The sequence below is a fragment of the Brachyistius frenatus genome, unplaced genomic scaffold (genome assembly GCF_029030835.1).
Source record: "Brachyistius frenatus isolate BFR_SWC_R1_liver_20210118 unplaced genomic scaffold, ASM2903083v1 Contig_40, whole genome shotgun sequence".
Lineage (NCBI taxonomy): Eukaryota > Metazoa > Chordata > Actinopteri > Embiotocidae > Brachyistius > Brachyistius frenatus.
This window is the reverse complement of record NW_027210639.1, coordinates 2,098,921-2,122,500: the sequence shown is the minus strand read 5'-3', so window position 1 is coordinate 2,122,500 and position 23,580 is coordinate 2,098,921. Positions and strand designations below refer to the sequence as shown.

At 41.7% G+C, this 23,580-nt stretch overlaps 1 protein-coding gene across 1 annotated transcript in view; it reads right to left on the bottom strand.

Moving 5' to 3' along the window:
- LOC138622960 (furin-like protease kpc-1) overlaps positions 1-23,580 on the bottom strand; it is a 185,976-nt gene that overhangs the window by 145,505 nt on the left and 16,891 nt on the right. The window contains exons 3-5 of the mRNA XM_069702155.1: positions 17,324-17,416; positions 7,151-7,232; positions 4,075-4,178 (exon numbers count right to left, since the gene is read on the bottom strand). Coding sequence (XP_069558256.1) covers positions 4,075-4,178; positions 7,151-7,232; positions 17,324-17,416 — 279 coding nt within the window. The remainder of the gene's footprint in view (positions 1-4,074; positions 4,179-7,150; positions 7,233-17,323; positions 17,417-23,580) is intronic.

The following is a 23,580-nucleotide window of genomic DNA, read 5'->3' as shown; positions in this document are numbered from 1 at the left end:
CGGGAACACACCAATCCTGTCTCTCTAGTATATGCATCTTTGCGTGGACAGACAGACAGACAGACAGAGACAGACACACACACACACACACACACACACACACACACATACATATATATATATAAAGAATTGTAAAAAGTTCATGCAACAACACAAACACACACACATACATACACAGTCAGAAGTTATTTCTGTAGTAAACACACACGTAAACAGAGCGACAACAAAACAATCTTTTGCTTCTCTGCTTTTATCGCAGCTTCCCCTCAGCGAAAGCATACAAACAAAAAAACACACACACACACACACACGTACTCTCTCACAGACACACACACATTCACAATCCACAGCATGCGCGTTCAGGATGCTCTATTGATTTCAGCAGTTTCTCAACAAGCTCTTCTGGTGGGGCTGAACTCAGCCTCGGCGAGGGTACAATGGGCTCCATTTGCCTTGTGTGTGTGTGTGTGTGTGTGTGTGTGTGTGTGTGTGTGTGTGTGTGTGTGTGTGTGTGTGTGTGTGTGTGTGTGTGTGTGTGTGTGTGTGTGTGTGTGTGTGTGTGTGTGTGTGTGTGTGTGTGTGTGTGTGTGTGTGTGTGTAAAACGCTCGGTCATCATGTACACGCCAACACACACACACACACACACACACACACACACACACACACACACACACACACACACACACACACACATACATACATACATACATTTGTCTGGTCCTGGCAGGCTACCAACCCCGAGCAGATTACTGACCCTCAATCAATATCTCCGTCCACCAGAGGCTGATTAAACACAACAGAAGGAAAGAGGAGGGAAGGCGGGTGGGGGGTAGCTGGGAGGTGTGTGTGTGTGTGTGGGGGGGGGGGGGTTCCTAGCCTTGAAAAATGCTTTACATTTTTCTTTTTTTATTGAGTGATTGATAATTATGTACTGTCCAGTTTATGTAATTATTCTATACAGTTAAAGTTAACTATGCGGTATAATCTGTTTAGTGTCAAACCATATGCTATACTTCATGCATCCCACTGCTTTATAAACAATGTTGTCAATAAACTTTCCAGATTGAAAGCGGTGACTATTTGCAACTAATCACACTCATAAAAAGTGTGACTCATAAATAAAAAGAGTTTTTCTTTCACTTCTGCTTCGTATTCCCCCATCTTCTCTCCTCGCCTCCTCCGTTTCTGTGTCCGCCCCCGTCCTGACTCTCACCCCTCCATCTTGCCCCAAGAGCTGAGGTGTCAATCAATCTGTTGCCCGTTGCCGTGGTGAATCTCTGACCCCGCCTCTGCTCCCCCTCGCTCTGCCAGATTACGCCCTCGCACGTCAGCCAAGAAGATCCGCCGCGTCGATTGGCTACCCAGACTTGCTACCCTCGTCTGTGACTGTGTGTGCTTGACAATACCACAGCAGAGATTTATTACAAATACTGTCTAAAACTGTGCTGTTGAATGTCAGCTGGTCAGAATGGAAGAATTATTGATTTCTATTAAGCTTTTTGTGTGAAGCAGACGCAGCGGTCTACTTATGTAACAAATGCTGTAAATATAAACATATTTAAAGAAGCAAAAGCAAAACTGTTCTAGCAGATGTCTGTTCACATGCTTCAAATAAGCAGTCAGAAAGACTGGTTGCAAAGTTACACAGCTATTGTAAAGATGGACAGGGGTGGATCATCATTTTAGTGGTGCTGTGTACAGTATTGGACTTCAATATTCTCTTGTTTCCAAAATGAAATGCTTCCAGGAGAACACACAAAGTTGTTCACTACCATAAGCTGAAATGTAATGCTTTCTGAACTAGCCGCTCTCTATTTTATTCTCTTTAATTTCACAGTTTCGAGCACTGAACCAAAATGTTTCCAATTTTAGAGATATTTTATTTAGTCAAACTTCTTGTTCGACTGCTTGTGTTGCACCAAATGTAAAACTTTTACATATAAATGAAAGTCTTTTACATTCAACCCCTTACTAAACGAGTTCACACAATGCAGTTTAAAGCTATCACTGCCAAGTAAATCCTTCTGCGGCTCACATTAAATGGAGATATTAAATTTGGTGTCTGGTGAGACATTCCCTCCGCTCGCAGGACGAATGCATACTGGGGATGCTCTATTGCCAGGGCATGCGCACCATGGACTCGTTCTGTTTAGCCCTATGCGAACTTAAATGGGGATAAAACAATTAAAAACAAGATTTTTAAATGTTATGAGGCCAAATGGATTAAATTCTGATAATGAAATGAGTCTTTCTTCAGGCTGTGGCACTCAAAACAATTCATCCACCGTTTTATAGCCACAACTGTGGAGTAGGCTGCGGCTGCAGCATCTGTCAAAGTATTTCTAAAAACGGAGGAAAAAGTTTTACCCTCCCGATTTTACATTTGACAAGTTTGCCTTTTAGTACAAACACTTGATGTTGGCGCTGAGATACTGTAGATACATATGTTAACCAGGACAACATATTGATCAATGTTCTTTTTTTTTTTAATACACACTTTGTCAAACATTTCTGTAAACAATCTCTTAATTTTGTGTTTTAAGAGTTGTTAACAAATTATGTATAGAGCACTACAATTGACAATTAAACATCAATGCTCTCTATTGAACATTTATCTGATGGCAACACCATTTATAAATGATCTCAAACAAACCAAGGGTTTTGCACTATACTTTGATTGTATCCATTGACCAGAGTTTCCCCTCAGCTGACCAGCCAGTTGAAACACTGGTCAGTGGTGGGATCTCCAGCAGGGATTCTACCACGTCAACAGGAAAGCTGCAAGTGCTCTGGCCAGGACTAGCATGGTGTAGCACTAACGTCAGTAACAACTAAACGCAGCAGACTCTCTGACTGAAAGACCGAAATGAAAGTAAATGAAGTAAATAACATAACATTTTGTTTCTGTCCTGGGGTCCCGGTGGGCAGAGTGGGCTGCTACTGACTGTTGGCCTTAAAATAGAATTATCTGCGATAAGGTAAGATCAGCTGATGTTATCCTGAGGCATTTATTGGTTTAGCTTGAATTGTTGTGTGAAATCAAAAGGAGTTTTTTTTATTCAACAATATCATGCTTATATTTGCAAAAACAAGGTATCTACATAAATTGTACTTTGGAAGTGTTGCCCGAATTCAAGCATCGTTTCCAACAAACCCCAGTCCTGCTTATTAGGTCATTGCAGATTCAAATTCAACTTTTGGAGATAATTTTGCTGAATGGTTTTATAAGAATAAACTGCTACCAGAACTAGACCGTAGATCACTATTTACCTCCACAAAATGACTAAAGTTCTTCTATTCAAAGACAGATCATCTGAGGAAACTGTAGAACTGAGAAAATTGGAAAAGATTGCAGAGAAAACCCTGAAGGACGAAGTGGTGCATCTACCCAACAGTACATCTTTGACTTAATTTAAGTGCACTCATGCAGAGAGAGTATGGATATTACAAAAATAAGAAGTGATCTATATAAACATTTACATGAATGCATTAATCGCATGGATTGTACAAGAACTTAGATTGAATTAGAGCTGTGATCCAAGTGCTGATGAGGCTTCTTTTTTTTTATCCTTGAAAAGTTCTGATTATTATTGGAATACAAGGCTGTAAATACAGTTACTGAATAGTCTGTACGGAAGTTGATGTTTGGTTCTTGTATTCTACAGTAAAATGACGCTGTCATTCCCAAACATACTGTTGCTCTTCTCCTGCTGGTCTTCACAAACACAGACTGGCCAAACAGCATGGACAGGACTCTGCTGAAGGGATGAGCATGTCTGGTTGTTGCAGCCCCCTTATGTGTCAGTGTTGCTCTGAGCCTCATCAATCCCCGACATCTGTCTCAGTTCAACATGGACAATCCTCTTCACCTCCTCGCTCTCCCTCTCTTCCCTTCTCCATGATCTCCTATCTCTCCATCTTCTGTCTCTCTCCCCAGTCACACACGAAAGCCTGGCTGACTTATGCCTGTCAGAGGAACATCCTTCAACATGGAGACGAGGAGGGAGGAGGGAGGAGGGAGGGGAGACTTCCAGAAAAGAGACACACAAACACACACACGTAATTACACCCACCAGTTCCCACTGCATGGGCCAGAGTGGGTCATTGAAGGTGAGGGACTGGTCACTCTTTTTCTCCTCAGGCTGCCTGTCAGTTGCAGACTCTGTCCACTGGGAACCTGCAAGCACACAGCTCTTTAATGTGTGTAGGCGTGTGTGTGTGTGTGTGTGTGTGTGTGTGTGTGTGTGTGTGTGTGTGTGTGTGTGTGTGTGTGTGTGTGTGTGTGTGTGTGTGTGTGTGTGTGTGTGTGTGTGTGTGTGTGTGTGTGTGTGTGTGTGTGTGTGTGTGTGTGTGTGTGTACTTCTTTCCTTGCCTTGAACTCTGACTTCAGGACATCCCTGGTCTCCAACCAATGGTGAAAGGCCTCCCAGATTCCCCTTCTCTCCCCTGAGGTGGAATACTGCTGGCAGATTAGCATATCATTAGCATATCATTAGCATCTCATTTCTGTTGCACTGTTTGGTTGTCTGTCTGTGGATGTTCCATCAGCTCATCAAGTCGTGCACCTTTCTCTCCATCAATTTACACTCTCTCACTCTCACTCTCTATCTCTCTCGGCACCTTTTTTTTCACACGTGCACAGCCCTTCCTCTCAGCGCCATTCACGTTTTTCTCCTTCTCTCTCTCAGTGTGATACATATGAATCAAGGTGTCACATGATTTACTGTATGCATTTTGCCAAATTAATTAAGATCTTACCAGCCTTTTCTGAAGTGAACATTCCACACAAACATGGATGAATATATGTCAGGCATTGATATTAAATTTAGCTAAGTTGATCCTGAACATTTGGATTTGGTATAAAACCTTCTACAGTTCAGTATTTCTGTGAGCCAAATAATTATAGATGCATTATCTTAATACACTCTGATTAGGGACCATGTCTTAAAACAGGTAAAACATAAATAATAAAATTAGACCTTGGATGTATAAGTCTCATATATATGTAAGTGCTGTAGTTTCCAGGAAGCTACAGTGACTCGACAAACAGGTGGAGAAAACCTGCGTGTCAACATTAATAAACCAAAGTCGGGTCTCTTACAGTGGTTACTCCTTTAATATAGAGGTCTTCATTATATATAGAGGTTGTGTTCAACCTGAAGTTGCCGTGTATGAATAAATGCTTTTTTTTTTTTTTTTTTAAAGACGGACTCAAGCGCACTAACCCAAATAGACTGGAGGATAAATAGTCCCGACCCAACATGCAGCTGACCCGGACTGACTCCAACAGAAAGGGAGAACCAACACTGACAGCATCATGATGAGATACTCGGTAACAAGCAGCTTCTAAGAGCAAATATAAAACCATTCCAAGACTAATTATAGAAATACAGAAATTTAAAAAAACAAAAACAGGGAAAAGTCTGATTCTAACCTGCTGAATGGACAATAAATACTAGATAGAAGATTATGTTCTTACTACATTAATACCTACAAATTAAATGGACTGTTATCCCCTAATATTGTGTGTAATATTGTGTCTCACATGAACAGATCTGACAGGGAGTATTCTCTGATCCACTAGGAACTACTATGTTATTAAGTATAATGACACACACAAAGACATTATCCAATCCAGGTACAGACGGCCACAGTCCACCCTTATTTGCTTTCTTAAAGAGTGTAATGATGTCAGATGAGTAGATATATAACAGTGATGTCCATTGTCTTACTGGAGGTAAAGACAGGACATGATTATCTTAGCTTAGCATAAAAACTGAAGATAGCCTGCTCTTTAATTTATGTCTGTGCACAGATAAAAAAAAAAAAAAAAGGTGATATTATTAACGTGTGACTTAAAATGATGGAGCATTACTGACATAATAACATTTATTTCTTTTTCCTACTGACTTTAAATTAAAGCCGCCTATTTTCTGTGTTTCCCATGCTGTATGGAAGACATACCAAACCATAAATATTACAAGAAGTTTACGATTGTTTCCATACTGGTATTAATATTTGTATCCTGCACTTTATTGGAGTTTAGAATGAGGCTTTTCCAGCCTGAAAATAAACTGCGTTTGACATGAAAATGAAGCTATTTGAGATATTTAATACGACAATACTTGCAAGAAACATTACATTTGAAAAGTTGACATTGGCCATGATGTAGAGGTGCATTGTTGTTTTTTGTCTTTTTCCTTTATGTGAATAAACACAGCTGCAGAATTCATCCACCATCCATCTTTCTCTCTCTCTCTGTCACTCTTGTATGATGTCAGAGCAGAGGCTGAATGATGCTGTGAGGATGGTGACACACAAAGAGACAGAGAGAGAGAGGCAGAGCACTGCAGTAGGACGTGAGCCAGTACGCTCTCCTGCAAACAGAGACACCACTTCCCAACACACACACACAGAATGAGACTGAATACACCTCATTTCTGTAACTGTAGGTACAATCTGCTAAAACTGGCTGTGACATGAAAACTGCTCCGAAAATAAAAGATTTGTGTTAAGTGGAAGTGATTCCCACTGAACATACTGCAGCGTGTGACAGCAAAGGACTCATAAAAAAAAAGTGAGGTTAAATGTTAGAATAAATCACTCATCTCTACTACTTGAGCTTTACAGTAAGATTCTGGTCATAATAAACACAATATGTCACAACTATTTATATAAAGACCCGTAAACTGTCTTTTAAATGATTTACATTTTTAAAAACACTTCTGCCTTCTTGTGTGTAATCATGATATCATTTGTTTGTCTTTATATTTCCTTAAATACGTGACTGTAGTTTGTATTTACGCAGTTAAACAAAATTAAAATTTGTCTTGATGACTACTTCTGTGGCTGCATGATTATGTAACAAGGCCACTGTCAATCAAACTGAATGAAACCATATCCACATGATCCACAGGAATTTAACCCCTGAAGTTGAACTCTGATTAACATTTGTTTAGTCGTGGATGGTCAATATCAGAGGCAAATACTGAGTTTTAAGGAGGTTTTAAACCACTGGAGGTCAGCAAAAACAAGATGTTCAGCTGATGTTAAGTTGCTCTTTAAATATCAAGCGCTGCTAAAAATCTATATTTAAAAAAAAAAAAAAAAAAAAAAAAAAGGGGGGGGGGGAGATTAAAAAAGACTTACTGTTAGCTGCACTGTGGTCCAGTTCTGGCACAGGAACCCGTTTGTCTCTGTAATGACTGTGTTGCCTCTGCAACCAGTGAACCTGGAAATCACAACAACATTACTCAGGTTGATCCCGAAAATAGAGACCTCAGCTATAGATTGGAATTTTTTGTTTGGTGTCCTTTACTACGATGATAAAAAAAAATAATAATAATACAAAACAATCCGTATTCAAATCACTTTGATGCGTTTAGTGTCCACATCGAGGCTCGCCCGAAAGATGCTCATGTACAACAGCTCTAATAATCTTCAGGCGCAAGTTCTCTTAGTCGGCCATTTTGTCCAGGATAGAGGATTTATGAGGATAAAAGCAAAACAGTGAGAGGCACGGAGCAAATCAAATATTTTGTTCTCCTGTGTTTGATTCTACTTTAAAAGAGGGAAAATCCATAACACAGGCAGAGTTGGGTATCTTTATGGAGGACAGTAAAGGGTTTCCTCTTCATTAGTTCAAAGAGTAGTCGCTTGCTCTCTCCTTTGCAGTCCCATTGTCCTGGGTTAAAAGCAACAAAAACACCCCCGCCACACCTCCACCTCTGTCCTCCACCGCACACATGCACGCACACACGCACAATTTCTTTCATAGGCCGCTGCTTGCAGCTTTGATCTGATAAGAGGCTGATCCTTGTGAAGGTGGGCGCAGTAAATCAAACAACAGATCACAGAAAACACACGCAAACACTCACACACACATATCACTGTCAGGCCACTATTGTCCTCTTACACTTAAATCAGAGTGGAAGAGGTTGAAAATAAATACTATTGAGAGGCGGCTGCAGTCTTTTAAGTCCTGAAAGCCTGCTGGCTTTATTTCCCCTTCATGTTCTTCAATTAGACTCAATTAACAAACGCTAGGAGCTGGTCGAAGCTGGCTAAAGAAGACAGCTGTTGAAGCTAAGAACGCTGTGCAAAACTAAATACGGAGGACCTCAAACAGGAAGAGGATGTGATGCGTGTACAGATCGCTGCATACTCCGCCCGAGCATATTGATTTTATGTTAATATAAGATGTGTAATACTTGTATTAGTGTAAACATTTTGGAGATTTCGAATTAGCAAGAGGAACATGGTCATTAGTTTAAACTATATTATATACAGTATACTGTAAAGCATCACAGGGCAGTATAGACAGAATCCTCAAATCTTAAAAAAGGTGTTCATCTGCAGCAGTACTTGAATATCATATATATCAAAAGAGATGTACATTTGTTTAAGTCCCTCTCCTCTTGAACATGTTTTCCCTCTTGTTCTACACAGTTGAATGTTTGAGCTTCACTGTGTACAATGAAGATGAATGTGTAGAGTTTAGAAGACTGCTTTCACCTTCATCTGCTGAAGAAAGGGAACGTTTCTCTGTGCTCATTGAAAATCTGGTTTTAAGAGGCGGGCCTTTGAGCAGGATTTGTGACATCACACATAGTTTGGAAGCCATTCCTGGTCCAATTCAATTTACACAAGTGTGATGTGGAAACCAGCAGCGCACAGACACTGACAATAGACTTTATGGTGAAGTACGAGGCATCTTGTGTGCAGCAGATTAACCTCTGAAATGAAAAATATTTGCAAATTCATTGATTAGACGTTGTTTTCAGGAAAATAAATATCACAGATTATAATTTAAGGTAGAGCATCCAATGTACACATCTTTAATGTGTGTTTGGGAGATCTTTCAGGAAATTCACACAAATACCATCATTCTGTTGCAAAACAAATGCAGTTTCTTGAGGCAGCGAGATCCAATCAGTGCAGTCGAGCGAGATTTCATTCGTCACATGTAATCAACAGTTTCAGTGAGCACATCTTTGTTAAGTTTCAATTTAAAAATACATATAAAACCAATATTTTTTAGAAGAAAAAAAACAACTATTTAAGGTGTACTATAGTTATGTATTAACTGATGAAATGTACACAGTCCACGTGTATGTGCACACCGTTACAGGAAGTGAACTCGTAACAGATTCAAACCCTCAAAATTTAAGATAGAAAAATCTAAATACGAATATTTTCTATTCCTGGTTAATCATCAGATCAGATTTAACTTGAAATAGTTAAACTACTGAAGATGCATGAGAGCTTAATGTAAAATAGCTATTTCACTCCAACACAAGAGCTTTCTCACCTCTCACACAGTGCTCTGCTTATTTAGTCTCACTTAGCTTGATATTGTTTCAGGTCATCTTCCCAAAATTGATGACAATTGTACCCAGGGACTGCTGGAAAAACTGTCTCTAAACATAATCCATTCACACGGGTCTCCAAAAATGAAACCCACGAAATGGTTAAATGAACAATTTCCATGGACATGTAGCCTATATACAGAAAATATACTCTGATAAAGTGGATGTTAAGGCGCATATGCATGCATGCATGCGTGCGTGTGTGTGTGTGTGTGTGTGTGTGTGTGTGTGTGTGTGTGTGTGTGTGTGTGTGCGTGCGTGCATGTGTGTTTAAACTGCCTTGTTAAACCCCTCCAGCTCCTCCTCTGGAGAAGCAGCCAGGACACGGTGATCAATACACATGATAGGGAGCTAATCGCTCTCTGTCAAAGCAGGCCCTGCCAGCTACTAATGGCACATGCTCACTTGGGAATGAGTGCGAGTGTGTGTGTGTGTGTGTGTGTGTGTGTGTGTGTGTGTGTGTGTGTGTGTGTGTGTGTGTGTGTGTGTGTGTGTGTGTGTGTGTGTGTGTGTGTGTGTGTGTGTGTGTGTGTGTGTGTGTGTGTGTGTGTGTGTGTGTGTGTGTGTAAGGCGTGGGCCTTAATGGCAGATTGAGACTCTTTAGGGAGTGTTGCTCAAGGTTAGACTCAGGGGACGAGGGGCAATTGACCACACTGTCTGTGACACTGACCCCTCTACTGTCAGCACATTCATCATCCAACTGTGACACATAGGCAGCAGCGCGCGCACACACACACACACACACACACACACACACACACACACACACACACACAACAAAAGGAACACAATGTAAAAGAACATTCACGTATAACTACACTGAAAAATGATATCACCAAAAAGAAAATCTTATATCATGAATCAACTCTCCTTTAAGTTCGCTCAACACATGTCGCAAAACAAAGTAAGTTGGTGCAACTTCAGCGTCAAATACAAAAGAGGCTGACATTTATCCCTTCAAAATTAAAGCCTTGCTAAGAGATCCAGAGAGAACAAGGTTTGATATCAGTGAAAAAAGACAAAGGCACAGGACTATGAAAAACAAGATTGTCTGGAAAAATCGTTTTCCAACAGTGAGTGGGAAAAAAGAGAGCAGCGGCGCACTTGCATGATTGAACAGCTGAGGTAGAACTGACGGAGGCACAATGTGAATGTGTGGAGGAGGAGAAGAAAGACTGGAAGATGGAAGGAGTAAAAAAAGCGAGTGTGTGAATGCGTATTTGAAGACATCCCATGAAGAATGTGTGTGTGTGAGTGAATGTGGCTCTATAGAACAAGAACTGAATGAACGAGGAAGGTGGTGAGCAATCACAGAAAGAAAAGTGTGTGTGTGTGTGTGTGTGTGTGTGTGTGTGTGTGTGTGTGTGTGTGTGTGTGTGTGTGTGTGTGTGTGTGTGTGTGTGTGTGTGTGTGTGTGTGTGTGTGTGTGTGTGTGTGTGTGTGTGTGTGTGTGTGTGTGTGTGTGTGTGTGATACTCCCATGTCTCCATATGAATGAGTGGATTCGGTGGATGGAAGGCAGCTGCAGCGGTGTGATAGCCGAGCCGAGCTGCACCGATATCAGAGCTGACATTTTGGGCTTCACTACCCACCCACGGCCCCATGGGAAAGTGATGGCAATGGCAGCAGCGGCCACGTCCCTCCTCCACCACCACAACCCCTCCCTCTGTCTGTCAATCTCCCCGCTGTGCCTCCTGATGCTCCATTGGCCATGGCCTGGCCCTGGCCGGACCCATAATGCCACGCAGCAGTGTATTCACTGACCACATGACCCGCCGTCACCAGACCCCGCATCGCTGATTCCTATCTGGTCCTCAACCCTTCCGCCCCGCCCGCCAACTCTCTGCCTCTTCATTCAATCTCTCATCTCTAGCTGCCAGACTGATAGCCCAGATCGCAGAGAGAAAAATGACAGAGGAGAGGGGTTTGTGTTTGTTTGTGTGTGTGTGTGTGTGTGTGTGTGTGTGTGTGTGTGTGTGTGTGTGTGTGTGTGTGTGTGTGTGTGTGTGTGTGTGTGTGTGTGTGTGTGTGTGTGTGTGTGTGTGTGTGTGTGTGTGTGTTTCCGCTGACTAGAAGACGAACAGTGAAAGCGTGTGAGCTCTACAGTGGCGAGCAGTGCGGGGAGGGAGGGGGGAGCTGCAGAAACTGAAAGAGGGGAAATAGATAACAGCGAGATACACCCTAGCCCCTCCTCTAGCTTTCTTTTAGGGCACCTCTTGGCCTCCTCTCCCTCTCCCACCTCCCCTCCCCCCTCCAGACCCTCTGGTGTGTTGCTCACTCCATTGTGTCAGCCTTCAGAAGTGCTCAGTTTGAGTGGCAGGCCGTCACAGATCAGTTCCCTGCTAAAGCGGCCCGGCAGGCCAGGGTGACGGGCCAGGAAGGGATCTAAGTGGGGTTTATCAGCGCTTCTTAACGCCTCTCCGGCTCCCTGACACAAAAGAGAGGGGTATTAAACATCTAAAGCAAACCAAAAAGCGTGAAAGCTCCTTATAGGGCCACGGGATTGCGGATGTGACTGGAGTCTTAAAAAAAAAAAGAAAAAAAAAAAAGAAAAAATGAGTGGAAAAAAACACAAACGCCTCAACAGTGAGGAAACATTGAGGGGAAATTCAAATGTTTTTTCTGTCCTGTGTGGAGGGAGGGAGGGAGGGAATCTCAAGGATCAAGATGGAACCAAGCAAATCAAATAAATTTAAAATGGTTAATGACTGAATAAGCCTAAATGATGTTGGTGTCAGAGAGAGTTGCATTTTTAAAGTAATATTGTGTCTTTTACACATTTTCAAACACACAAACAAATCTCCGAAGTTTCCTTCATGGCCATTTTGAGGCGGTTCTCAAATAACAACATTTACCATAAATTAACCTTACAGTGCACATTGCACACCTAAACAATTTTTCTAAACTTCTGTCAAACCTACTAAATCATTGTGAATACATCAGACAGTAGAGATGTAGTTGCTAACACATCATAATCAATTAACCAGAATTAATTCATATTAAAGAATGATAAAATGGGTCTTTTAGCAGATTAACGTGTGTGGGGAAATATTGGAAACTGTGCAAATGTTGTAGTGAATAGTAAAACGTAGGTTTTCACAAAATGAATATGGACAAAGCACAGGTAATAATAAGCTCAATGATGACTGAATTAGAATCTGTTGCCTCAGGGTCTTGGTACAGGTGATGTTGGTAAAATTGGCTAACTGGGACACATGAAAAAAATGGTTTATGTCATGGTTTTTCTTTGGACTTAATAACAATATGACAATATGAAAAATGATCCACCCTTTTACCCTTAAAAACACAAGTAAACTCTTGACATCGTGATCTAAAATGGGCACCGTTTCCACCAGATTTGCAGGAGGACATTTGGATGAATCAGTCTCATGTCGACATGCAAGTCGAACCTATTTCTGGACTTAACTATGTCAGCAACATATCAGTAGAATGGCATACAACAGTTAATGATGCAAAGATCAGCACGTTGAAATGCACCATGGGAAATGCACCATGGGAGTGAGTGTGAGTCTATGATGGCACATATAAGGGAAGACTTGCACGTGCAAAGCAGCACTGGCAAATATATTTTAGATTAGCCACAACATTTAAAACCATGTGCAACAAAAGACGCTGGCTCAACAACAATCTCCTCTTTTACAGTATGTTATATTTGGGGTTGATCAGATTTCATGTTCTGACTTCTACTGCATGTCCAAACACAGGGAGTTGGAGCATCCCTCGGTGCTGTGGGACACTATTTTGTGAGCACGACACATTGAATAAATTCCACACATTAAAAAGGTGGGCTGTTCAGCTCAATTTAGCTGCAACTGTATGAGTGTAAGATTACAGCTTTACACTGGTTAGGTAGCTCTAAATGAGGTGGAGCGTGTCTGGTTGTTTGACTGGTTGCAAAGCAAAGGTTTTATTTTATTTAATCCATTTTAAAAGCTGACCTGACCTTCATTTCTTACAGTATATTTCTCTCTGGAAAAAAAAGTTTCTCCTTATATTAGTTTGATCAGTTATGAGTTTTAAACATTGAAACCATCACATTGGCTGTGCTGCATATGTCTCCTCTTTGTGCCGAGAGCCTTGTTGCTGTCAGCTTGAGAGGTGGTATCAATAAAGTGCATCTGCAGCTTGGATGAAGTAGACAGACATTAAAACAGAGAATAAAAAACATTTACAAACCAGGATGTCAAAAGACTGGAACAAACTGCGAGCAGTGGTTTTCTGTGTGTGTATAAAGTGTGTAGTGCAGCAGCAGGGACCAATGTGTGTATGTCAGAAGCTGGCAGGGGGTTAGTACCTGATACATTTTCTAAAAGGTCAGTGTGGAGTTCAGTCAGAGACATGTCTGTGTTTGAGAATGAAACTGCAAGAGGTACGGTAGTTAAGACAGTTAGGAGGAGAGTCATTGAGGGGAGGCAGGGTTTCAAGTAAACAATGTACAGAGAGAAAAGCCAAAGATGATCTTGTCACTGTGTGTGTGTGTGTGTGTGTGTGTGTGTGTGTGTGTGTGTGTGTGTGTGTGTGTGTGTGTGTGTGTGTGTGTGTGTGTGTGTGTGTGTGTGTGTGTGTGTGTGTGTGTGTGTGTGTGTGTGTGTGTGTGCGCGCACGCGTGTTATTCTTGCTTTGTAGCAGTGATTTATGTGCACTATAGCTGTTTGAAAGGAATGTGTGTGTATCATGTCCTTATCTGGGTGTTGTCTCTGAACCCTCACATGTTTATGTTGAGCTGTTTTCCACAGCCTTGTTAATTATGTCATTAGCTGTGTGATTAATACAACAGCTGATTGTTGCCTTGCTGACAGAGGGCTGCCTCGGCCGGGATTACAAGGTGGCAAAACCTCCTCCTCTGAGAAACCGCTATGGACCTCCACGCTCTGTGTGTGTGTGTGTGTGTGTGTGTGTGTGTGTGTGTGTGTGTGTGTGTGTGTGTGTGTGTGTGTGTGTGTGTGTGTGTGTGTGTGTGTGTGTGTGTGTGTGTGTGTGTGTGTGTGTGTGTGTGTGTGTGTGTGTGTGTGTGTGTGTGTGTATACGCTGTAAACAATAGGCTGTTATGGTGCAGCTCTGCACATGTGAGCCAGACAGCCCCGTTCCTATAGACGGCTTTAACTCAGCCAATTACTTGCAGCTACAGCAGCTGCAGCAGATCATGCTAATTTCTGAAAGATGTTCATTTTTCCTGTGATATGGAACACAATCCTATTCATGACTTCAAGTGAAATCGTTCACTTTCAAGTCTCTTCTTCATGGAGAACTGGACAATAGTTTGCTACAGCTGTGATGTACTATATTTTTCATATTTCATAATGCATGATGATTTGGTTGCCATGGTTCCACATCATCAGTGCCAGTCAGTTGCAAAATACACCAGGTGTGGGACCTGGTGTATTTTATATATTTACCTTCTTTTACCGAGCACATGTAGTGTATACTTGCCAGTACATTATAGTTACAACTATTATAATATATTATTATTAAACATGAGAGCCACATAAACGAGTAAGGTTACGCCAACAAACGACAGAAGAGTGTTCTATTTTCAACAACAACAAAATACATTGATTGATGCACAATGTCCAAACATACTGAAATCATTCATCAGTGAAGACTGAGACATCATCATCCTAAATGCTTTGCTACCACACTGGGTAATTATTTTCTTTGAAAGCTAAACAATCCCTCTGCCACTGATTTGGAGGAAACATGTTCTTAGTTTGTAGCTCTTTTATATGGGACTATTTTACTGCAAACTCTGTGGTTGGAAATATCAGGTCTTTGCTGTTGACCATATTTTAATTAATTAGCATCAAAATCAAATGAAATCCTCATTTATACAATAATTTTTGAAACACTGCATATTTCAACAGGACTTCTGCACTAAGAAAGATCAAATTTACAATCAGGGAAGTTGTTGTTTGATGTTCTATTCAGAACATGTAAGCTAGACGTTCATCCACTTTTGGCATCATTACTATCAAAAGTGATTTTTGATGGCAGTTTAAATCTCAGGATGTTTGTGATGTTGGTGTTCTGGCAGTTCGATGAAGCTTTGAAGAACGTAACCTGGACTTCCTGTCCTGATGCTCCAAAGACAGGATTTTAAGAGGAGAAACTTTAAACAAAGTCTTTTATTTTAAAACATCACGGAGAACTAGCAACAAACAGCAAAAACAAAACTTGCTTTTGTTCTACCTCATGAGTGGAGTAGATCTAATGCATGACAACACAGCCTCACAATGCTTTTGCTGCACAACAATGCACCAGTGACACTAAACCTATATGTGATCTTTAAAATGGTATTTTGTCATGTTTCTTTAACTAAAAATATTTGTAACCTCAGAGGTCAGTTTAAGCAACATGAAGCTAACATAAAGATAACTCTGCCTCAACCTTGCAGTCCATTAAACACTATGTTGTGTGAGATGTGTAATGGACTCCACCTGCCATGTAGTACAAAGTAAAGTGTGTGATGCAAAGGTTTGTATAGACAGCGGCCTGGTCAGAGGTGGGAGGATGAAGCACAGCTAAGGCTTTGGCAGAGGGCCAAATACTGTAGCAGCACACTGTAATTAGGTTTGACAACACATAACCCAACATAAAGATGCCTTCCATAAATCTACAACAACATTAACTCTCTTCAGCTTAAAAACACAATTAAAATAGATTCCATAAGTTTGATTGGTAAATAAAGAAAAATAAGTGATATTGGAGGTATTTTTCTTGCCTTAAGGTTACAAAAAGATTAGTTCTTATAAAATAGCAAAGCCAACAAACAGATTTTAATGTGAAGACATTTACGGATGGAACAGCAGCTGGTCGGGAGAAGCAAAGTTGAAATACACAATTGTTCATTATCCCAGAACATTATTTGTGCAATCCATTAAAAGCAAGACTCATTATGAAATGTGGGACAGTTTGGGGGTGCAAATTCGTTTTCACCTTAAGTTACGATGGTAGAAAAGTAATTAAAGTTACAGTTTAATGAAATCATGAACCATACATGGAGTCACTGGAGATTGCGCATAAATTACTTCAATTAATCACACGCACACTGATTCATGTGATAACTCTGAATCCAAAGTTTGGAATTCTTCTCTTACTTTTATTTTCTGTCCATTTATTTATCTTGGTGCGGGTGTGTGTGTGTGTGTGTGTGTGTGTGTGTGTGTGTGTGCGTGCGTGCGTGCGTGCGCGTGTGTGTGTGTGTGTGTGTGTGTCTGTGTGTCTGTGTGTGTGTGTGTCTGTGTGTGATTGAAGGGGCAGTGTGTTGGTGAAGGGCCAGAGGTCTGGTACACCCTGGAGAACGGACAGGACCAAAGCCACATCTCCGACCCTTCCTCTCATCCCGCCTCCCTCACCCTGTGCTGTCATGGGAGGTCTCCGTGGGTGACGGTTTCCCTGGTAACGGAAGCCCGATGAGGAGGCTGCATTGTGTGCTCTGAGGGTGATGTTAGAAAGGCTGGCTGAAGGTGGCGGCGGCGGGGTGGGGGGCACGAGTGATGTTGGGTGGAAAAGGCACACGAGCGACACAAGCAAGGTAAACAACTTTTAGCCATTTCTCACCACATGCCTCGGCTTACTTTTTTTTTTTTTTTTTTTTTCATCCTTCTCCCTAATCAAGAATAGACCCTGATTAACACAGCAAAACCAGCCAATGAGCTCCATTTGCATATACATGCTGTGTAAAATCAGAACTGATACCAGGGTGTGAATTCACTTTGACATGGCCGTGTTAAATGTATCAAACATGTAAGTAGCTGAACACACTGATTTGTTGTAGTTACAAATCTATTTCCCGCTGAGTTACACAGACAGTGCAAGTCAGACCAAAGAAAAAAAATATCCGCAGTGATTTCTTTGTCCACTTTCTACATCCTCCACTTCAAGGAGTATTTTATTCTGCAGAGTGTTTATTTATTGGACCAGTTAAAAGCACTTACCCCTGCTGCAGTAGCAAGCCTGTCCTCAAAGGTGGCTCTGTCAGGGCGCCCCCTGCTGTCTCTCAGGGTGTAAATACGCTCCAGGCTGCCAACCTGCCAGCATGGAAACACAATTTGTGATCAGGTTATAAAACCCATAAACCTTCAGGACACAAAATGTTACAGGACACACAGGTTTGACGAAATATTTGCTTAGTTGACCGCATTTTGTTCTACAATTTGTTGAAATACAGCACCCTCTAAACTTCAGGGAAAGATAAGAATGCAACAAGGTGCATTTAGAAAAGTAGAAGTGTATTCATCAATACAGAGAAAGCCATGCAGGTACAGAGGGAGGGTCAAAACTCATAACGTATTCAAGCTTAATCACACACATGACCCTTTGCACAACATGATTTCAGTGTATCCCCTCCGGCCATCTGTCTTGTGTGGGTTTTTCTGAAAGAGGTGGGCCGAAATCAAATAGCACACAGTTTATCTAACCTTATCCTGGGCTTTTCATTTCCAAGCCTTATAAACTCAATCGTATTGACCGCCTGGGAGAGTTAGAACTAACTAAGTGAAATCTAGTCGCCGGCAATTGTGTGCAAGGCGCACGTTGTGTGTGTGCATGTATGTGTGTGTGTGTGGCTTGCTGATTCTATCTTCCTTCACTTTCATTCTCTCTATTCTCTGTCCCTGAGGTGCATCAGGGCTGAGACTGCTGAGTAAATTGTCCCAAATTGAGTTCCTTCTTGCCGGCAGATACAGGCCACATCCCGACCGTTTAGAGAGAGACAGAGAGAGAGGAAGAGAGAGAGAGAAAACAATCACAGCACACATCACTCGCTTGAAAAAAAAATTCTCTCTAATTTCTCTCCTTGCCTTTCTTTTCCATCCACCCTCCCGTCTCTAGATCTTTTTCTCTCCTCTGCTGATTTCCCAGCTGCCTCTCTTTCTTCTCCCGACACATTATTCTTCTGCTTCTCCCTCTTTGTATCACTCCCTGTGTTTCTTCCCTTGTCTTTGTCTGCTGCGATAGGTGTACAGTCTTTCCTTGCTCAGCTTGGCTTTTTCCTTTCGTTGATGATTCGCTCTCCTGCTCGTTCGCCTTCCTCTATCTTTTTCCGTCCTTTCTCCATCTCCCCTACCAACAATATTTCTCTCCTCGCTTTCTGTCCCTCCTTTGCTCTCTCATCCCTCCCTCCATGGCTGGATGTACCCAGTGACATAGTACCCATCAGCACAGACGTCCTGGGTGGAGGAGTCTGCCTCTGACAATAATCACACACTAAGTTTAGAACGCTGGCAGGCCAGCTGAGCTGAACTGAGCACACGTGACTCCCCCGACGCCGGTACACTCCATTTAACTCGGCAGGGGGCTGCAGGCTGGCAGGGGTGGGAATGAAGCATTAGACAGAGATGGGGATGCCGGTGTGTTTTTGGGGATGGGGGGTACTCGGGGGCTGGAGATGGAGCAGTGAGTGGAGACAGATATGGAAATGGGATGAGGAGGGACGGCTGAAGCTGAAACTGGTGCTGGAGGGAATAAAGACAGGAGAATGTTTGGGCTTGAGAAGAAACAGTTTTTAAGGGGATGCAGAGTCACTGTCCCTGCATGAGTAATAACTCTTCTTCCGTTTCTCTGCTTGCTTTCAGCAAAATCCAGTCTATGTCATCTTTTAGCTTTTAGGGTGTTTATTTTTATATGGGCAGCAGCTTGGTGGGGACTTCTCTTTGACTGTACAAATGAGGTTTTCAGACTCCAAACCAAAAGCACATACTACATTTCCCCACTGTGGGATTAATAAAGTCTAATCTAATCTAATCTAATCTGAGCTAATCTAATGAACCTCAATCTTTGATCTCAGAGTGGGAGAAGAGCAGTGGTGGAATGTAACCGAGAATTTACACAAGTACTGTACTTAAGTAGGGAGGCACAGTGGTGCAGTAGTTCTCTGTGTGGAGTTTGCATGTTCCTCCTGTGTCTGTATGGGTTTTCTCAGGTTTTCCTTCCACAGTCCAAAGACATGCGTACCAAGTTGATTTCCCAAAGGTGTGAAGGTGAGTTTGAGCGGTTGTCTGTCCTTCTGTGTTGGTCCTGTGATGGACTGGTGACCTGTCCAGGGTGTAACCTGCCTTCACCCAAAGTCAGCCAGGATACGCTTCAGATGTCTGTAAACTGTTACCAGTTCAACTAAAGAGACATTTCTCATCGAAAATTCTCAGTTGCTTTCATTTAAATAACTTCGCAGTGCATTATCAAATAGTTTACAAGAAAAATAAAGAGATGTGTGTAACAGAAGTTTTTTTCTTCATCTTTTCTTCTCCTCTCCAACAGATTATCTCATGACCCCGCACATTAAACTACTGACCCCTTGGAGGGGGCCTGACCCCCAGGTTGTGAACCACTGGATTCAGCTACACAACTGTAAATAATGTCTTAAAATTAGCTCCACCTCAAACATCTACAGCAGTGAATCGCTGCTGACACACTGATGCATCAGTATTAATGGCATTTATCATAATGTTATGAAACTCATTGCTATTCTTCAAGCACTTCCTGTCATCCTCACAGTAAATGTTAGGAACAATAGACCCATGATTGTTGCAGTCTCTGGTTTTGTTTTGGTGGTTTAGGTTTTACTGGAATTTGCTGAAATGTCTTATAAAGAATAAAATCCCCTAAAAGCCAGAAATGTAACAAGTTTAGAGTAAAGATGGAAAGAGTAGATGTACTGAAATATAAATGGAGCATTACAATGTTAAAATAAGTACACGAGATTCTAAACAAACATTCCAAGATCTTCTTCCTTCCTGCCCCATTGGAAATATGATAGAGGTCAAAGCTCAAAACAAGGTTTGATTCACCAAAATTATGAAAAAATAAATAAAATCTCAGAATTCAAAAGTTACAAACAAAAAGTCTTTCCAGAAAGTGAGGAGACTGAGCATCGTGGCACTCTGTGGTGCTGATGCTGTGACTGAGTGGACAGGGAGCTGCTCTCGGAGGTGTCCTGTCCACGCCTCCGGGATGGTTTCCACCAGCTACTTCTAACCAGTACGTTATTATCTTTCATCTGTTGATAAACGTTTGCCATTTCTGTGCTGTACATTGACAGAAAGTGGTTAGACCTAAAGTTCTGGTGCCTTTTTTTAAGCTCAGGTCTGATTGTGGAGGAATTGTTTTTTGAAATCTAGCCGTTTCTCTGTTGGTAAGTGCCGACTGTCTGTGTCCATGTGTCTCTTTTGTTGTAAGTGGATAAAAAGTGCTCAATTAGAAGAGCAAAAGAGACCAACAACAGCCAATGCATTGCATTAGGCTGCATATACAGTGGTGTGAAAAGTGTTTGCCCCCTCCTTGATTTCCAATTTTTTTGCATGTCTGTCACACTTAAATGTTTCAGATCATCAAACAAATTTAAATATTAGTCAAAGATAACGCAAGTAAACACAAAATGCAGTTTTTAAATGAAGGTTTTTATTATTAAGGGAGAAAAACAATCCAAACCCACATGGCCCTGTGTGAAAAAGTGTTTGCCCCCTCCTGTTAAAACATAACTGTGGTTTATCACACCTGAGTTCAATTTCTCGAGCCACACCCAGGCCTGATTACTGCCACACCTGTTCTCAATCAAGAAATCACTTCAATAGGACCTGCCTGACAAAGTGAAGTCGACCAAAAGATCCTCAAAAGATAGACATCATGCCGAGATCCAAAGAAATTCAGGAACAAATGAGAAAGAAGGTAATTGAGATCTATCAGTCTGGAAAAGGTTATAAAGACATTTCTAAAGCTTTGGGACTCCAGCAAACCACAGTGAGAACCATTATCCACAAATGGAGAAAACATGGAGCACTGGTGAACCTTCCAGGAGTGGCCGGCCGACCAAAATTACCCCAAGAGAGCAGCGACGACTCATCTGAGAGGTCACAAAAGACCCCACAACAACATCCAAAGAACTGCAGGCCTCACTTGCCTCAGTTCAGGTCAGTGTTCATGACTCCACCATAAGAAAGAAACTGGGCAAAAATGGCTGCATGGCAGATTTCCAAGACCAAAACCACCGCTGAGCAAAAAGAACATTAAGGCTCATCTCATTTTTGCCAGAAAACATATTGATGATCCCCAAGACTTTTGGGAAAATACTCTGTGGACTGACGAGACAAAAGTTGAACTTTTTGGAAGGTGTGTGTCCCGTTACATCTGGTGTAAAAGTAACACCACATTTCAGAACAAGAACATCACACCAACAGTAAAATATGGTGGTGGTAGTGTGATGGTCTGGGGCTGTTCTGCTGCTTCAGGACCTGGAAGACTTGCTGTGATAAATGGAACCATGAATTCTTCTGTCTACCAAAAAATCCTGAAGGAGAACGTCCGGCCGTCTGTTCGTGACCTCAAGCTGAAGCCAACTTGGGTTCTGCAGCAGGACGATGATCCGAAACACACCAGCAAGTCCACCTCTGAATGGATGAAGAAAAACAAAATGAAGACTTTGGAGTGGCCTAGTCAAAGTCCTGACCTGAATCCTATTGAGATGCTGTGGCATGACCTTAAAAAGGAGGTTGGTGCTGGAAAACCCTCCAATGTGGCTGAATTACAACAACTCTGTAAAGATGAGTGGGTCAAAATTCCTCCACAGCTGGAAAATACTCATTGCAAGTTATCGCAAACGCTTGATTGCAGTTGTTGCTGCTAAGGGTGGCCCAACCAGTTATTAGGTTTAGGGGGCAAACACTTTTTCCTACAGGGCCATGTGGGTTTGGATTGTTTTTCTCCCTTAATAATAAAAACCTTCATTTAAAAACTGCATTTTGTTTTTACTTGTGTTATCTTTGACTAATATTTAAATTTGTTTGATGATCTGAAACATGCAAAAAATAAGAAATCAGGAAGGGGGAAAACACTTTTTCACATCACTGTAGCTTGGGCTGTGAGGTTGGGCTTCTTTCTTAAATTTGTCAGAACTAGCAGGGTTCAGTCAGGTTAGGTTTTAAAGACACATGTCAGAGGATTCAGGTCTCAGATTTACACCCGTGACCAATTTTGTTTCAGGCAAAAATAATAAAGCCTCCTAAGCGTGTCATTCTTCTCCTGAGCCCAAACTGTTTCACACTATGACCGTACTGTTAACAGATTTCATAGGTATAATTTCCTCTGTAGGAATCAAAAGATTATTTCTGAAAATAAATTATCCACTTATCCCTTGTGAATAGGGTGGTAACAGAAAACTCAGAGGCACAAATTGTAAAATCTGGGCAAATAAAATCAAACTATCTTACTTTCTAGAAGTCAGTAGGAGAGAATGTTTCTTTGTAATTTGGGTGGACTAATCCTTTAAACCGAGAAAAGCAGCCCAATGACCCGTAAAAACAGACCGACACTTCCTGCTAAATGTGATACTGATGTGTCACAAATGTGAGAAATATTGAGCAACTTCAAACCAACCAAAATAAATGCCTGCACCCGCCCGCCCCCCCCCCCCCCCCACACACACACACACACACACACACACGCCCTGCCAGAGCAGGTTCACAGCAAAACAATATGAGGCCAATCAGGGGACCATTGGTACGGCTCTCCCTCTGCTAATGAAGGCACTTTGAAAAGGTAATCTAATTCACCAGCAGCAATTAAGGCTGGGAGCGCCTTGTCACTATCAATTATCTGCTCCTTCGCTCATGTTCTCCAGTGCGGACGCTGAGCCTGCCTGACACACAGCACTGTCGGACAAATCAACCCCATCAGCCATCCAGTCACTGAGAACACTAATCATCAGTGTTCAAACACACACTTTGACGCACACATAGATACTATGCTTCAATCGTTGCACAATGAACTAAGTAAGCTTGGTATGAATTGGGATGTCCTTGCTGGCTCTAATCAAACGTAGATTCATAAACACAAGACAATAGAGACGGCGACTGTAGGAGGCGTGCCCGAAGTTCATACTAGTCAAAATGTGTTTTGTGTGCGTTTTCTTTTTCATAAAGTACAGCAATGAGGTTTTTAATCTCCATACCCAACATGAAACCAAAAACGTTCACACAGTTTGGGGAGAGTCCTTTTTCAAAATAACAAAGCTTTAGGTGTTTTGGGCGAGCAGCTTATCTTGACACACATTTACGTTTTAGAGTTAAGTGACATCGAATAAATAACAATAATCTAGGAACAAGGTACTTTATTGTTACATGCAGTACAACTACAGTAAAAAAAAAAAAAAGTTTAATATCCCTGAACTACCAGCTGTGCTGATTAAAAACAATGATTTTTA